We start from the raw sequence: 19,249 nt of genomic DNA, 5'->3' as shown, positions 1-19,249 counted from the left end.
TCAAAATGAAAATACGGTATGACCTTGCATTTCTTAATCTTAAATTCCTGAAGTCTGTGAACCTATAGCCCATAGAAGATTGGGTTTCTAAGCTCACAAGGTACTTTTCTAAAAAAAAATATTTTTTAAAATATTAAAATAAACTTTGTATAAAAATATAAATAATATGTAAAATATATAAAATATGCTAAATTAATGTATTAATACATTAATTCAGTGTACATTAGATGAAATTACAGAAGCTATCTGATTATGAAGTTTGATTATTCATAAGGATGTTTTTTATTCTTAATGATATTTTGACCTTATTATTGCAGATTTTTTGATTTATATTATATTTTATGTATTATTATGATATGGATTTATCTGTAATTTTTTTTTTTTTTTAATTTTACAAAAAAAGGAATACTTGTCTCTGTGCAATTTCTGATATGTATAACATTGACTGTGTGTATATGTAATTGTACGTGTGGATAGATATGAGGGGTGATCATTTAACCGTTTACCGTGCAAACTTTCCATAACTGCCACTAGAGCTGCTCTCCCTGATTACCACTGAGCAGACTCTGTGTGTGCATGCCAGTACTGTCGAGCTAGTGTTGCATGAAGAGTTTTTAAGCTGCGTGTCACTGATGATCGTTTTGAAGCAAGTATCGTGTTGGACCTACAAATTGAACAGCTATATGCAATTCGTTATTGTGTCAGATGGGGCTTAAATGCATTGGAAACAGTTAAAGAGATGAATGACGCATGTGGTATTGAGTGTCTTGGTAGGATGGCCATATTTAAATGGCACAAGCGATTTAGTGAGTTTGTTGCAAATGACCCAAGAATTGGTCAGTCTTGATCATCAACAACTCCTGAGAAAATTGCAAAAGCTCAGGAAATCTTGGATAAAGACAGGCGAATTACACTTTGTGAATTAACTGTTAGAATGTCCATTTCATATGGTAGTATCACCTGAGAAAGATCACCTGAAAAATGTTATGAATCTGTGCTCGCTGGATTCCACACAATTTGACTCCAGAACAAAAACAACAAAGAGTATACTTGTGCAAATATGTGCTTGATCATTTTGAAACACAGGGCCCAAACTTCTTAAATCGAATAGTGACTTGTGATGAAACTTAGATTTTTCACTATGATTCAGAAACAAAACAACAGTTGAGTGAATGGAAGCATTCTGATTCACCAAGACCTAAGAAATTTTGAGCTTCTCATTTGGCTGAAAAACAAATTGTTTGTGTATTTTTTGACATAAAAGGCATTCTTGTTACACATTTTGTGTCTCATGGAACAACTATGAATAAAGAAGCATAGTCTAAGGTTCTCAGTCAAACTTCAGCACACGATTCGTGAGAAATGTCAAGAACTTTCTGGTGTGGTGTGGCCATCAAAACAGTGCTAGGCCCCATAATGCTAATATTGTGCAGCCAGTGATCACTACCATAGGTGCCAAGGTTCTGCCACATCCCTCTTATTCACTGGACTTAACTCAATGTGATTTCTTCCTGTTTTCATGTCTGCAGAAAGCTCTGAAAGGCAAGCATTTCACGTCCAACAATGGTGCTCACAAAGCACCATGAGAAGCACTTTGCAGTCTTTTGAAAAAAAGGCTTGCAATTAGCATTTAATTTGTTGGTACGACAGTGGAGGAAGTGTGTAAAGTTCAAGGGAGAGTATTTCAGAAGGAGAAATCCACAGAAGGTTCAGATGATAACAAGATAAGATCTTGCCCCATTCCTCAAAAATTAAATGATTACCCCTCATATATTGTCAGGGTCAGAAGTTAAGTAAGCTCTGTCTATATAGGAAGCACTCACTTCAGTTATCTGCTTTGCTTATGACTATATTTAATGTTTGTTTTTTTTTTTTTTTTTTTATATATCTATATATTCATCTAGTCACCGCCAGTTCGAAGAAAAGCAAACATTGGAAGATTTGGTATGATTTTAAAAACTTTTTTTCTGTAACTTAAAAGATTTATATTTTCTTGTAATTAATATATAGAAGATGTCATCAATATGCATATTTAAGTGTTTAGTTGGCTATATTCTGATTGTGTAACCCCCCTTCTTGCTTACTTTTTTTATGGATGATACTAATGAGATCTACATCCCATATCATTTTGCCATTACTAATACTGTGTAATAAATTGATAAACTTTCTTCTTACTTGTGTTGAGTTTTACTTCATTGAGCCTTTATTAACCTGTATCCCCTTTGTAAATCCCAACGTTTCATACGAAAATTAGTGTTTGTATGAATTAAGGTTTACTTTACAGGCAATAAAAATTTGAAACAGGTTTTGGAGCTCATCTTCTATGTTAATACTGGTGCTTACCCTGGAGATAATACAAAAACACTCAATTTTCATTTTCACACCCTGTTCTGTTCAGAAATTGAGTAGATATCAACCTGCAACAAGGTCACCAAAAGTTGCCATCTCATCTGTGTCTCCTTTCAGTCCTTTGTTAATTCACATGGAACAATGTTCTCCCAGATATGATGCATGTTTCACTCCAACTCCAACCACCTTGAGAATGGATGATAAAAAAAAAATGGCTACATGAGGTGCCAACACTATTCACTATTTTCGGAACACACAGCCAAATGATCAGCACTTATGCATGGTCACACCTTTTCAGGTTTACCAGTTGTTTGGGAAGTAGGGTGCCTGGAATATTTGCCAGCCTTCAGCAAATTTTTTGTGGCACCTAGACATGAATAACCTTCGTTGAGATTGATTATACGCGCAATATATCTTAAAATGTCAGAGACACTTTTATGCAGTTCTGGCTGTTAAATTAGCATGCTGTTGCAATGCTGACATTTACCAACAAGAAAAATTCCTAAATTGAGAAGAATTTAAGACATTTCACTTCGGCAGCCTTTAGCACCATCTTGAGAAGCATGCTGCACATCCTTCATGTCACATATTTTCCATTGATGCTTCATAAAATCATCAGAATATTCATGAATTTCTTGCCCATCATTGCTATAATAAAACCAGCCTTGTAGATTTGAACTTGTGAATAAGATATAGATGACTGCTTCCTCGTCACCATAATGGTGATGATATTGGGGGGAGGGTCTTTCTTGACTTTGGTCATTGGTTGGTCAGCTATTAAAAATCTTAAGGTCAAAAAGGACCAGTTGACAGTAATCATAACAGTTTGACATGAGAAGTAACCATACAAATTTCAGCTATAGTGGGGTAAGGGAGAGAATTTTAATTTTACATTATTTCCTTAAATGTGATTAACTCAAATTATTTTTCTAAAACATTTTCCAATTGGTATGTGCATCCCTCAAGAATTTCTGCTGCTCCCACTGAACTCACAATTCAGTAGAAATCCTTGAGGGATGCACATACCAATTGGAAAATGTTTTAGAAAAATAATTTTAAATACAGTCAGTTCTGCTATAACGCAGTACATCTGCCCATAAAAATGTCCGCATTATGGTATTTCATGCATTAAAAACAACAGAGCTTATGGGAAAAATAGGGATGGGGCAGAGCACTAAAAAAAAAAAAAAATCTTCAGTCTGGTAAGTAAAACACTAAAAAAAAGTTAGAAACCCAATAAAATTACTAACACAGGTTTAAACATCTTAAATTGCTAATAAATAAATAAATATTACAGTAAATATAGCACTTTACCTTGACATGATATGAAGTTTGATTGATATTTATGTTCACCGACATTTTTTTTTTTTTTTGGATTGTAAAATTTAAAACAGAAAAATAGATAAACAAGCAATAACAATGAACACGCGATGCATGAATTGCACAAGTGAGACAAGTTTATGAAGCTTTAAAAAGAGGAATGAAGAGGAACATTCTGAAAATTTGTTTGTTTTTTATATGATTGAAGATTTCATGGAAGGGGAAACACATTTCACCATAATAACTTAAAAAACCACAGAATTCCAGATATCGGTATTATCGCAAATGCAGTAAGATTGGGTTTACTACCCGTTTATAATTAGATTGCACTAACTGAAAAGCCCAAAAAACTGGAAACTGCAAATTGTTTTTATTGTTTTATGGTAGTGACCTCCAGAAATGTGCTTCTCTGCTCACACACCGCTGTCACACCTCACAAAATTTCTGTTCAAACAGAAAAATGTGAGATCCTGAAAACATGAGTCAGCACGTTATCTTGTGAATACAGTGAATGACAACAATATGTCTCCGACCAATACAACTTCAGTAAATGGGAAATACAGCTCTCGCACATTTGATGTTTTTTAAGCTTCGTAAACTTGTATGTATTGCTGCACGGGTCACCACATTCAGCTTGGTGCAGAGCTTTGCGTTCACCTAGTGATACTCGCAGGCAAAATTGAGCATAAGCCAATGCCAAAATCGCATTATAAATTTTAAATACTCATAAAGATAAAGTACCAGTTGGAAACAAAAATGGGTGACCAGAGAATTGGTATCAGAAAGAAAGCTACTTCAGATGTGTCTACAGATTATCAAAGGAGACTCTTTCACCTTTTCTGCTGCAGCATGTTCAAGAGGCAACCAGAGGGTAATACTCTTGATCTGGTTATCAGTGGTGATCGTTCATGTATTAAGAATTTGCAAATAAAGGAACCACTAGGTGGCAATGATCACACTGTATTGATGTGGGATTTACTTAAAGATACAATTACCATCTGAGATAAAGGGAAGGGTTTTTGCTTCCATAAAGGTGACTACAGTGGTCTCAGACAGATTTTAAATTCTGTCCAATGAGACCAACTGATGATGTTACCAACAGCAAATTCTAAGTGGGAAGCATTCAAGGAATTAATCGTGGAAGCTACAAGACTTTTCATACCTATTAAGAAATATTGTTCAAGGATTAGGCCTAAATGGTTGTCAAATGAACTAATGAGACTCGTGATAGAGAAGAAAAATGCATGGGATGCACATAAATTATCAGGCGACACAGAAGCCTATGGCAGATATAAGCTAGTCTGTAATCAAACCACTAGGAGATTAGGCAAGCGAAGGCAGATTATGAGAAATCTATGGCAAAGGATACTAAGAAAAACAGCAAGGATTTCTTTACTTATATAAACTCTAAAAGGAAGGGGATGAATCGTATTGGTCCACTTGATATCGCTGGTTTGACTGTTGATGATCCTGCTCAGATAGCAAACAAAGTGAATGAATATTTTGCATCTACATTCACACATGAGTAGTTATTAATAAAGGAAAATGCCAGAAGTTTATCAAATTGTAATGGGGTGCATAATAATTTTGAAATAACTGAGAGTAAGGTGGAGGAGAAATTATCGAAGTTAAACATAAGAAAGACACCTGGGGTGGATGAGATCTATCCAGTTATATTAAAGGAGGCAGCAAAGGAACTAAGCAAACCCATAGCCATAATTATGAGAGCATCCTTGGACTCAGTGGAAGTCCCCATGGACTGGCGATGTGCAAATGTATCCCCAATTCACAAAGGGGGATCGAAGGGTGACGCAAGTAATTACAGACCACTTAGTTTAACTTCTGTTCTGGGTAAAATAATGGAGTTACTGGTTGAAGATGCATTGCAGGATCATCTAGACAAGACTGCAGCAATAATTCAGACGCAGCATGGGTTTGTTAAGGGAAAGTCTTGTCTGTCTGACAAATTTGATTGGATCCTATGATGTGGTTAAAAAGGAACTGAATGAAAAAATTATTTTGATATCATATACTTGGATTTCAGGAAAGCTTTTGACACTGTTGTGTGGTCGTGCAGTTAAACAACGAATAGACACAATTTGGCCTCAGTAGCCCTGGTGTCTTTAAACCCAATAACAACAACACTGTTGTGCGTGGAAGACTACTGTACAAATTGGAGCAGAATGGTATTAAGGGTAAGTTGCTACAATGGATAAAAGGATGGTTGAGTGGGTGAAGACAGAGGGTGGTAATCAATGGACGCTACTATTCGTGAACTAATGTTATTAGTGGAGTCCCACAGGGTTCGGTGTTGGGTCCACTGTTGTTTTGTATATTTATCAACAATATTGATGAAGGTATATCAGGCTTAGTGTCGAAGTTTGCAGATGATGTAAAGGTTGGCAGGGTTGTTAATGACAGTAATGGCAGTGTGCTACTACAACAGGATCTATAAAATTTGGGCAGATGGGCTGAGAAGTGGCAACTGAAGTTTAACATTGACAAATGCAAAATACTGCATATGGATAGACGTAACCCCAGAGGAACATACCAACTGTGTGGTACTACACTTACTGTGGTAGAAAATGAAAAAAGACCTGTTCGTAATTGTGCAGTCAGATATGAAGTTTTCTGAGCAATGCAGACAGGCTGTAAGAACAGGTCATGGGGTTTTGTCAATGATATACAGGAATTTTGTGAGCAGGGAAAATGTGATTATCCCTTTGTATAATGCAATAGTCAGGCCATGACCATTAGGTCATGGGTACTGCATACAGGTCTGGAGGCCTCATTTTAGGAAGGATGTAAATTTGCTTGAGTGTGTACAGAGAAGGGCAACAAGATTGGTGAGGGGAATGAAGGGATCCTCTTACTAAAAAAGACTTAAATTCTGCAAATTGCAGTAGCTGGAGACTAGGCACCTGTGAGGTGATCTGATTGAGGTGTATAAGGCCTTGAATGGGTTAAGCATGCCGAATTCTGATGGGATTCTTTCACTTGCTCAGATTATGAACCTCAGGGGGCATAAATTCAAATCGAGGAAAGACAGTTGTAGAATAGATGTGCCGAAATTTGCCTTTAGCCAGCAGGTGGTTAATTGCTGGAACAAACTTCTATTGTGGAAGTTGATAGCTTAAATGAATTTAAGGAGCAACTGGACAAACTTTTAGAGGGAATGGTTGTGTGAACTTTTTTTTTTTTTTTTTTGGCTGGTGGTACATAAGCTCATATGCTTGATTTCTTGCATCACATGCCTCTATTACTATTACATATAAAGTAGTTTGTAATTAAGTTTGTCGAATTTAAAATGGTCTAAGAAAGATAGTAAAGAATTATTTACATATATGAATGATAGAACTGATGAACCTCTGCTGAAGAGCAGCAGAATCAGTATCTTGTTAGTCATCTGCAATCCTAAGCAAGCGGCTAAAAAAGTTGAACAGCCTTGCATCTTTATTCATACAAGATTTATCATTTAGGTGGAAAGGACTGTTTATTATGCTAACAGTTGTTCAGCATTAAATGTACGTTTGATAAGCGAAAAAAGGTGGTAACTCTTCAGTTATGCTGAAAGGTCCCTAAAATACTATAATAATGTAGGGATCCCTGGCCACAGATGAAGTTCTAGAAAATTGGAAATGTGAAGATATAATCTACTACACACAAAGTGGGCTGTATGGATGACCTAGACCAGCAGTTCCCAAACTACTGAGATTTACAGATCCCTTCAAAAATCAAATAAAGTTATAGACTCCCTTCAGAAATCAAAACAGGTTTGCGTACCTTTTTTTTTGTACCCCCTTTGAAAAAGAAAACCCAGTATTGAACACTGGGTTTTCCGAAAATAAAATTCAAAATTTAATGTGTGAAACAACTCAACTTTATTCTTATTTTTATACAAATACATAATAATGACTTTATTTATCATAAATTTGCTATACATAGAACGAATAATTTGAAATATGTATACAATTATATACAGTAATCGTATCGAAAATAAGTAATGTTCTATGACAAAGTTCGTTGTGATTCTATCAGTATATTTTTTAAGAAAATAAACACATATTACTTGATACCTTCTGAATGTTTTGCAGACACCAGTTCGGGAAACGCTTATCTAGACAATTATAGATCTGCAAGTATGACTTCAAAAAATTATGGAATCTATGATTAAGGATTCGGTGCAGAGAACCTTAGTAGTAATGAGATGACTCTACACCAGCATTTCTCAAACTGTGTTCCGTGAGATGTGAACAAGTGTTCTGCGAAAAATTGTAATTAATAATTAAAAAAATAAAAAAAATAAATTTTGCATATTTGTAGCGTACACCACTTTTGTATCATTATAACAATTTTTTTTTTTTTTTTTTTTTTTTGTTTGTTATTAATATCCTGGCATAGACCGCGGAACACTTTATTTTGGTGCGCTTTGCATAGAGAAGTATGTGTAGAGGTAACGACACCTACGAAAAGATAGCAATGTGGTGATCTAGTATGGCAAGTTTGACATTCGTATGTGATTTATCATGGAGTACACAGGTTGAAGGAGAGGGGGAAGCGAACTGATATCTTAACTAAACTCACTTCCTTGTATAAATTTTTTTTGATAAATTAGTATTTCGAAATATTATTATTAAAATAAAGACCATGGATTTGTGGTTGAAAAAAGGAACTTTAAAACAAGAAGCAAAGTACTTCTACTAGTGCAACTGTGTTCGATGAAAACTAACACAATTTGTCACACTTCAAAGTGAGGATGAACAATCGTAACATTTTGTTCCCCAGAAATCCAAAGTGAAAAAAGAGGAACCAACTAATAAAAGACCAAAACAAAATTATAATGACAGTTATTTGAATTTCACATTTACATGTATTGGAAATAAAGATACTCCTGGTGCACAGTGCGGCATGTATAATAAAATATTAGCAACAGTTCTTCAGCTCTCGCTAAACTTGTGTTTCATAAGTGTTCCGTGACTAAAAAAGTTTGGGAAACACTTCTCTATACTATGCCGAAACTCCCTCAATAAGGGAACTTCAACATAGTTACTTCTTTTAAGGTATGCAGTTTTTTTTTTTTTTGTTTTTTTAGGTAAGATTGTTTGTCTTATCTGTTGAGACATTGAGCTAATTACAGAAAACCAAATGCAGGGAATAACTTAAAATTTACCTTGCTTTTAGAAAGACTTTTAGCACATTTCCTTATGAATATCTTTTACTGTTGTTATGGGTTTTAAGTGCATTAGCAACTTAAGCTATATTGCACCATTGTGCGCACATATATCCATACAAGTGTATTTTCATGGGCTTAATTTCATGTTGTATGAGATGAAAAACTGAGACTAATTCACTGGCAAAACCCATACTTCCCCAGTCTGAGATCAAGTAATTACATCCTTGATTGCATAGGACTTTAGAAATCCTTCCAGACATAGGTGGGAATCAAGGTAAGACCACTCCAAATGAGTGAAAATTGGCAAAACCACTCTACTGTCAGAGAGAACAAATGAACATTGTTTGCATAAGTTGGAGAAGTGCAAACAACTGGAGGGACAGTTACTACAGAGCATAAAGGAATAGTTAACTGACAGAAGACAGCTGTTATAAGTACAGGACCCAAACAGAGTGGTGTTATATGGATGGTCTTCCAGGATTCTTCGTGAAGGCCCTTTTTTGTTTCTAATTTTCGTCGATATTGTTTAAAGTATCACTTTTTGCAGTGGACTAGGTTTAAAAGTGAGATCGCTCAGCAATTCGTACTTGAACTACTCCTCTTTCTGATTTTTTTAAGACAACACAGGTTTTTAGGGTTCCTTTAGGATGACTTGAAATGGAGTTCGGGGATGGTCAGATAAGTGGAAACTGTGTTTTGATGCTGAAAAATGAAAGTTTCTTACACTTGCGAAATAAAAACCCTATATTATTAGCATTAGTAGTGGCATTTGATGCAAGAAAGCAAGCTTATGCTGCATCAGCCAAAAAAAAAATAAAAATAAAAATAAAAAAAAATAACCACTTCCACTTCACCCCTCTGTTCGTTCGAAATATCTGTCCAGCTGAGCCTTATGTCACCCACTTGGTGGAATAATCGGCTTAGTCTCAGTCCTGTATATTAATTAAAGATGATAAATCCATTTTACAATCTAGGAAAGTTTTCCGTGCAGTGTAGACAGTATCAAGAATGATCCAAAGTATTCTTTCAATAATTAATCAAGCAATTAGAGATAAGAAACTAAATTTCTATTGTATAAGGCAACTGAACTTTTCCAGGTGTGGAGACTACACGTGAAAAAAAAAAAAGACATCAACCTTCTCAAAAAGATCATGTATGAAAATATGATCTTTTTGAAAAGAGTTTAAATATGTAAGGTACAAATCTTGGCAACTGCAGGTGTTAATTTCAAAGTAAACCCACATTACTTTGAGTGTTAAGTGCGGTGCTACCAAATAACAATCATTGGTGAAATTATGAGTGTCACATAACTAGAAGTGGCAGTGGTGTTGCATTTGTGTGTTCAGTTTGTTGTAAGCCATGTTTGAAGTCATGCACATAATTTCTGATGAATAAACATCATGCTGTATACCATTGAGCAATATATTTTTTTAGTAGGCTCTTACTTGGAAATGAAATCCTACAGTGAATATTTAGCAAAAATTCCCTAGCACTAACTGCCCCTTGCAAAATTGCAGTTTTTAAGATTTTTTTTATGAGTGCATATCAGTTGGGAATAAGGAATATGAAAGGAGGAATGTTCTTTCCTTTAGACAACATTGGATAAGCAATGTTTTGCTAAATAAATCTCTGTGGAAACTGGCATGCAAAAGGGGATATCACTTGGTTCAGTTCATTGTACTGACTGTAATAACTTTTAATTAAATTAATAACCTAAAACTAAAAAGTTTTAGGTTATTAAAATACAAAAGAGGATGACTCTTAATTATAACCAGGGGTAGCTCGTCCATAGGCCCTGTGGCACTGCAGCACCCCCAGCTATTTAAATCTAGATATACAGTGAACGGAGTTATATGAAATTTTGTGAAGAACAATGCAATGCAATGAATATTTCTATTAACAGGACCCGTATATAGTATGCACTTCCTCTGTTTTCAGTAATAAATAAATAAAAACACAAAATCGTTTCCGACTTTGAAGTTTAATTAACTGTAGGCTTCACTGTGCACCAGACAGTGACACATTTTGTATTTCAGTGAATATCTGGTAGTTGGTTGCCATAGGCAACTTTCCAATGTACATTTTTTATAGGTGAAATGAATCAAAGTCACTGCAAAGCCCGCAGTTCAGATTTCATCGTTGATTTCATCTTTTTTTTATTTGCCCAAATTCCCATTAAGTAACTAAATAATATCAATGTTAAGGCAATACTCAACAGGGTAATTATGTGATTACAGCTTAATTGCAAATTGAGCTTGAACTTGGTAAGTTGAAGTTATATTATGAGGTGATGTGTAAGTAAAACATTATTTCTATGACACTGGATTTTGTGAAATTTGATTCGATCATGGCCTCCATGATGTAAATTGCGTGACAGTGAATAAACTTCAGCAACTTAGTTTTTCACAATTATCTCTCCAAGAAAAAAATTTGATTAAAAAAAGGCCACACAAAAGTTCAAATTTCTCAGCAGGGAATAAGTAATAATAAAAAATATATTCACAGTTTTAAAACTGAATGGTACCAGAGGAAAAGTTGGCTTTGTGGTTGTGAAGTTAAAAATACGTTGTTTTGTTTTCCATGTTTACTGTTTGGAGGTGACTTAACAGGGATAAAAAGTGGCTTTACAAAAATTAAAAACTCTAAAACATGTGATTTCAAAGAAACATATTGATAATGATTTCACTATCGCTTTTAAAAAATGTAAATATAAAAGAACAGCTTAGTGAAGCCTACAGATTTTGATTCTGCAAACATGACAGAAAAGTTACCAAGAATCATGAGGTATTATCTAAAATAAGACTGCATTAAATTTTGTGGACAGTTTGAAACTCCTTTACGTGGACATGACGAAAAAGATAATTCTAAAAATCCAAGAGTATTCAGAGGATTAATGAATTTTGCCTGTACATTAGATTCCAATTTAAAGAACCATTTAGAAAGTAATGCAGTTTAAAGGCATTTCAAAAACTATTCAGAATGATATTCTTGACTGTTTGCTGCAAATATGCTGGGATGAAATAAAAAGAGAAATTAAAGAAGCTTCATTCATAGCTGTCGTGGCTGATGACACAACAGGTGTTTCAGAACATATACAAATGGTAATTGTTCTGAGATATGAACTGAATGGAGACATTTTTGAGTGTTTTTGGGATTTTTTTCACTCCGGAAAACCAAACGGCAGACGGAATATCAAAGTGCATTCTAGATCAGTTAGACATAATCCTCGAAGGAAATACTCAAAAACTGGTTGCTCAAACATTTGATGGTGCAAGACAGGGGGAGTTCAGGCCAAAATAAAAGAAGTGTACAAAAATGCACATTTTATTCACTTGCATGTTACATGGGCATCTTGCATGGCAAGATCAGCAAATAGGCAACTGTATGAGGAAAGGCTTCAGTTATGTGGACTACAGAACTTGACAACTGGGCACTTGATTGAGGTTTGTAAGGCCCTGAGAGGGGTTGGTAAAATAAATGAAGGTGAAATTTTCACTTTTATAAAAAATTCCAGAACAAGGGGGCAATACATTCAAATTACATTGGAAGAGGTTTGGAGTATATCGTAGGAAGCTTTCTTTTAGCCTGCAAGTAGTTGAGGCTGACAATTTGAAGAAATTTAAAGGTCAACTGGAAAGTTGTCTACATGGGGAGGGAGGTGCATAATTTGTATTTTCTTATGTATCTTTTTCTTTTCTTTTTTTGGCTGGTGCAGCAAAAGCATGTCTTCTTTGCATTGCACTTCCTTGTACTATATGACTATACTAATAATAATATTTGAAGCCTGTTGTGTGATTTATCACAATGAGTTTTCTTTATGAAGTGGTTTTCTATAATCAGTATGGAGAAATGACATCAGAGTTGTGTAAATTCCTCAGATATTTCTGATCACTGTGTAATCAGTTTATATGAAAATCAAAACATTGAATAACAAAAATGCTTATTACCATTTCTTTGGATACCAGTTCAACACCATTCAACAGTGTTCTTATGGTATAGCATGAATCAACAAACCATAATGAAGACCACTGTTTCTGTCTTACAAGAATTTCAACCATTTCAAGGAGCAGCAGTGCGTAGCACACGCTTCTTGATTATACCGGGGTTCAAGCCCGTGACCACCAAATACGGAGGATGCGAAAAGGTCAGGGAATGACCACCGCATATCACCGGAGCAATATAGCCTTAGTTGCTAATGCTCCTAAAAACCAAATAACAACAAAAGCAGCAAAAATAAATAGAATATTTATCAGATAATGTTGCTTTTACAATGAATCCAGTTCCTCATGAAGCATCCAAAGTTACATTCCACAGGAAAAATCCCATTTAGTTAATTGCACAACAGTTTTAAATCTTTAATCTGTGGGGGAGAGAAGATTAAGGATTTAAGAGACATAAAAGAAGAAAACTAATAATAGTTTATAGTTTCTCTTTTTAAAAACAAATTAGGTAATATATGCAGTGCATTACTCAACTTGTTTTTAAGAAGAGAAAGTATAAACTATTATTTGTGATAACATTACAGAATACTTACTAAATAAAACTCTGTAGTTTCATGTTCTGTAAACTTCAATTTAATCACAACTGTATACTATTTATTATTTATACTTTATATACTTTTTTAAGTCTCTTCTTCTCTAGTGTGGTATAGCTTGTGAAAAGATAAGTATATATCTTCACAAGTGACAATACATCCAATCTATGAATTTTTTTTTTTTTTTTTTCATGCAACCTAGGTGAAAAAAAAAATGCTGGTTATCAATTTGTCCATTCTATTTTTCTATTTGTTGAGTCTTCCCAAATTTTAATGAATTTTGGGGTAGTTCAACAAATCTTTTTAAGAAAACTAAATATAAAATTTCACAAAAATCTGTCCACTGGGAGTTGTTTTTTAGGCACATTCACATATTTATATATATAAACACTTATGTTCATAAGTGCTTATGCATATAAATATGTGAATATGCCTAAAAATTTAAGTTTGCTGGATGTCTCTAAAAATACACCTTTTACATTTGTATCTGGATTTTTTTTCCCCACTCTTAGTATATTGGGTGCTGTTATTAAAGAACGAGGTGAAAAAGTCCATCGGATATAAGTATAATGGAATATTTTTTTTTTTTTTTTTTTTTTTTTTTTTTTTTAATGTAAACCCCAAACAAGAGAGGTGTTAGAACCTATAGTACTAAGTACCGTGCTTGGGTTGGAGGTTGAGAAGACGAAAGAAGATATTTGTTGACATTGGACTTGAACTTCTGTAGACTGTAATTTTCAGGAAATACGTATGAAGGAAGGTTGTTCCAGAAAACGGCAGTTGAATGAATAAACAAGGAAGATGAAAAGTTGGTTCTGTGAGTTTGAAGTTGGACAGTAAATGGATGTTGGCTGGTGGCGGCACGTGTTCGGACTGTTTTAAAAGAGAGAGCAGGAATTATAGAAGCTAATTCAGAAGAACAGTGCCCATGGAAGTATCTGTAGAAGAGGCATGCAGCAGAAACAGTACATCTATGAGACCACGAGTGCAGAGACTCTGTTAGAGATGAGTCATTAATTAACCTAACTGCCCTCTTCTGAATGGAATCAAGAAGCCTGAGAGAATTTTTGGGGGCACCACCCCAGATGTGGTAACAATATTCCATGACAGGGTGGATTTGCAATTTATACAGAGTGAGCAGCTGTTTGGAAGAAAAGTAATGCTGAGAGCGAAAGAGAAAACCAAGTTTTTTAGATGCAGAAGAAGCAATATTTGTAATGTGCTTATGCCAAGAGAGATTAGAAGTCAGGGTAATCCCCAAAAGAGATATATCATTTTGCCTAAAAATCGGAGTGTCACTAAAGATAAGCATAGGAGCAGAAGAATCCTTTTTGCAAGATATAAGACAAGACTGAGTTTTAGAAGGGTTGAAATCAGCTAAGTTGTCTTTGCCCCACTGAAGAATTACCTGAAGATCGGCATTTAAGGAATTGGTAGCAGATTTTCGAGAAGTTGCAGCTGATTGAGCAGGACAAGGTTTCGTCAAGATTCGTCAAAATCCTTCTGACATCCTTTTGATGGAAGACCACAGGAGGCATTGAATGGAGCGTGTTGGGAATAGTGGGAGGTGTTTTACCAAGATCATTAATACATGAGCTGGAAGAAAAATGGGATGATAGCAGGTCAGCTTTATTCTTGGCTGAAGTGACAATAGAACCATCTGATTCTGACAGAGGTGGGAGCAGAGATGGGCAAAAGTTGCAGCTAATAGCTTTGGCAAGAGACCAGAATGCTCCACTACCATTAGGGCAAGAAGCAAGTTTTCTACTCTTAGCCTGTTCAAAATCTAGTTTGGACTGATTAATAACTGCTTTACAATCGTTGCAAACTTTGGTGTAGGCAGAAAATGAAACTGAAGAATTATAAACAAGCCAATTACGATGTGCAACATTCTTCTCTTGAACAGCCTTAGCACATTTATTGGAAAACCAAGGTTTAGATAAAGGACGAGATTTTAAAGTGGAGTGTGGGATAAAGGATTCCATTCCTGCAAGAATAATTTCGCTGACACGATCTGAGCAAACGTTGACATCAGAAGTTTTGAAACAGTAATCCGACCAAGGAAAAGAAGAAAAGAAGTCTCGCAGGTTATCCCATTTTGCATTCTTGTAATGCCAAACAACACGAGCTTGGGAATAGCCATGAGATAAAGGTTCCATTGGAGAAGAGACAATTACCAAGTTGTGATCTGAAGTGCCTAAAGGACCTCTCACTTCGACCGTGTACTTAGAAGGGTTGTTTGTGAGAAAAAGGTCAAGCGTATTGGCTGTATGATTAGGATTGTCCGGTATTCTTGTAGATAAATGAACAATCTGTGCAAGATCATTAGTAATTGCAAAAGCCTCAGCATCTCGACCAGCTGGGTCGGTGTGACTAGAAAACGGAAGCCAGCTGGAGTTGTGAACATTAAAATTGCCAAGGAAAATTACCTCACTGTTAGGAAAGTTGGACTGGAGAAAGTCAAGTTGGAAAGAGAGGAAGTCAAAGAGCTCCAAGTGATTAGTGCAGTTGGGAGAACGGTAGAGACAACAGATGAATTTGACATAATGAGGTAGAGAGATTTTAAGCCAGAGAAGATCAAAGAGAGAAGATTCCAAATTGCCAAGTCTCTGACAGGGAATATCTGAACGGACATATGCACAAGTACCACCTTTGGGCAAAAAGAATCATACAGCGAATAATTTTGGCATCTGAGATGAGCAGTTGTTGAATCAACCGATAACTGAGATTCTGTCAGAAAAAGTACATGAGGTTTGGCAGACTGCAAGTGGGAATGGACATCGTTGAGATTAGAATTGAGACCACGTATATTTGTGAAATGAATTAGGAAGTGCTTGGGAGGTTTAGATCTTTTCGCAGATAATGATGTCAAGGAAGGTGTCTAGCCATGCTATGAGGGTTACTTGCAAAGTCACCCTAAGATGAAACATTCTTACCACACCTTTTTATTTTATTTTATTTTTTTTTTTGCTTCTTTTGATATTTTATTAGATGTACAAGTATGGTGTTTTATTAATGAGTAAATGTTTATTCTCTTTTAAATAACATAATTATTTCAGATTGTTTGAAGCAAGATATGAGTGCTTGCTTCAAAAATAAAAAAATAATAAAAAGATAACAAAAAACCATGTATGCTACAGTAAATTTTAGAAACTTTTTTGCTAGTAATTTTCATGATCAATGTTACTGATTTTAGTTGAAAACAGCTTATTTTACTTTCCCGTCCTTTTCAGTGTCCAGTTAACAGACAAAAAGGGATGGAATAAAAACTTGTCTGTATGAATGCAGTCAAGAGTCAGTACTTGATTATGTGTACAGTTGGCATGTAATGTTACTTGTGATGAGTATGGGTAGAGCCCATATATGACACTTTCACCAGGGCATGATTTTTGGTGCAAGTGGGGCAGTTCTTCTAGCAGGTTGCCCCCAACCTTCTGTTGTCAAGGTGTACTAGGAGTGGGAGACAAGAGGAAAAACAACCAGCTTACCTAAAACTTGTTTGATTTGATTTGATTTGGTAGTTGTTGGCGCATCAGCTTCTGTGGCCATATTGCACCTCCCAAGGTTTTTGCAGTACTTTGATCCAAGCCCGAGGCGGGAATCGAACCCGCGACCTTTGGGTTGCCGGGCATGTACTTTACCCACTCGGCTAGCCCGGTCGGCTCTAAAACTTGTGTTGCAAAACTGATGGCAGATGACCACAATGAGATGACTTCATTCACTCATGTTGACCAACCAGATGACTCATAATAACTGCAATGCAACACACCAGCTGTCTGAAACTTTATTAAAATAATAATAAAATAAGACAGGATAAAATTTGTTGTAAAAATAAAAATACACTGACTGTAAGTTAAAAGTGATAAAATGATAGATAAAGTTAAAATATATGAAATTAAAATATGCAAAATTAAAAGCAATAAAAACAACCATAGCTTTCAAAGGGACTGCCACCTTTATCAAGAGTAAAACTTAACTGTCATGGCACATCCTTAAATAACATCAGCAGGATCTTAGCTCTCAGAATGTGTTACTGTAGGAGCATGGGCATTATCCTCCACATATGCATTGAGACTGGAAATGACCCAGAATTCCCTATCTCTGTTGATAACATTATGTTCCGAAGAACAAATCCACAAGCTCTCGAGCCATTTGCGGTTCCAATACCTATATGAACGGTGACGTTTTTTTTTTTTTTTTTTGCTTCTTTTGATATTTTTATTAGATGTACAAGTATGGTGTTTTATTAATGAGTAAATGTTTATTCTCTTTTAAATAACATAATTATTTCATTAGAACCACCAAATTTCTCCGGCATCGCCGGAGAAATTTGGTGGTTCTCCTGCCAGAAGTGTTCTGCCACAGCATATTTCCCATAGTCTGCGGTCTTTATTGCATTAATACGTTTGTCCATACAATCTTTGAACCTGCATTTTTATCTTTCCAACATAGCACTCGCCACAGTCCAGACATTTGATCTCATATATGACCCCACCAAATTTCTACAGGCAGTGCTGTCATCGTTGATTGTTTTCTTAGGCATTTGAATTGCAAATGGCTCAAGAGCTTTGGATTTGTTCTTTGGAACATAGTGCCATCAATAGAGATGGAGGAGTCCATATTCATCCCCTCTTTGAAATTGTAATTCTTGGATGGGATGAGCAGTTCTACCTGGCATGCTTCTGTGCCATTTCCAGTCTCCATGAACATGTGAGGGTAATGCCATGCTCCTACAGTAACATATGCTGTGAGCTAAGATCCTGCTGATGTTATTTAAGGAGGCAGTCACCTTTGAAGGCTATGGTTGTTTTTATCGCTTTTAACTTTACAGTCAGAGTTTTTTTATTTTTTACAACAAATTTTATCCTGTCTTATTTTATTATTATTATTTTAATAAAGTTTCAGTCATAGATGATTGGTATGTTGTGTATTATGAGTCAGAACTTACCCAGTGCCATAGGCCTATTTTAAGAAAAGACTAACTACATGACCATGGTTTGCACAACTGGGTACAGGGTGGGGCAGCTCAAAGCACTTTACGACTATTCCACACTGCAATATCGATTTCAACATACTTGCCATCAAATGGAGTATCAGAGCAGATGGCAAACTCAGCATCTCCTCTGGCTGCATAACACACATATCTAGGTCTTGCTTGTTGCCATGTCAATGGACCCCCCACACAGACTGTGTAGTAGCCAGATGAATTGCATTTCTTTTTTAATTATATTAGCAGAAAGTTATGCATGTTGCCACAGACATGCAGGCTGGTGATGGCAGTGTTGTGGTCCGAGGAATGGTTTGCTGGAATAGTCTAGGTCCTCTGATGTGTGTATGTGGACATTCAGTGGCACAGATCTGTTGCACAACCATTTTCAGCAACATGCACTGTTGATGTACTTGCCATTCCTTGATGATGATGATGTTGGCCTTTTCCAATAGAATATACTGTGCTGCCAGGGCAGACAAGTGAAAAAATTCCTTGCTGAACACTGAAGGCTGCACCCTTCTCCAGTGGTTCCCTAACTTGAACACCACTGTATGTCCATAGGATGAGCTTGAGCAGGCTATCAGACATGTAGATCTTTCATCCTGCTATGTCAAACAGTTATTGGACACTATGTGACAGTTTGTATCTTCAGGTGGTATAGAAGTCTGACTATAGGCTCAAAGGTAGATAGTTTCCTATTAAGTAAAACCCAGCTAATTCAAAGTTTAGGGGACAAATATATACATCCATATTGATTGAAATGGGTTTGAAGTATCCATTCAAGATCAGAATTATTAGTATTAATTAATCAAGAGAAATTTTTAGTCAGATACTCTAACAGTGTGCAAAATGTTTAATTCTTATTTAAAATTTTAATGCCGAC

General features: G+C 35.6%; 1 protein-coding gene across 1 annotated transcript in view; it reads left to right on the top strand.

Moving 5' to 3' along the window:
- cnk (connector enhancer of ksr) overlaps nucleotides 1-19,249 on the top strand; it is a 327,711-nt gene that overhangs the window by 227,588 nt on the left and 80,874 nt on the right. The window contains exon 14 of the mRNA XM_090389913.1: nucleotides 1,905-1,944. Coding sequence (XP_090246039.1) covers nucleotides 1,905-1,944 — 40 coding nt within the window. The remainder of the gene's footprint in view (nucleotides 1-1,904; nucleotides 1,945-19,249) is intronic.

This window comes from Mastigoproctus giganteus, chromosome 1 (genome assembly GCF_048544385.1).
Source record: "Mastigoproctus giganteus isolate SK-2022 chromosome 1, ASM4854438v1, whole genome shotgun sequence".
In the NCBI taxonomy this organism is placed as follows: Eukaryota; Metazoa; Arthropoda; class Arachnida; order Uropygi; family Thelyphonidae; genus Mastigoproctus; species Mastigoproctus giganteus.
This window is presented reverse-complemented; position numbering and strand designations above follow the sequence as displayed.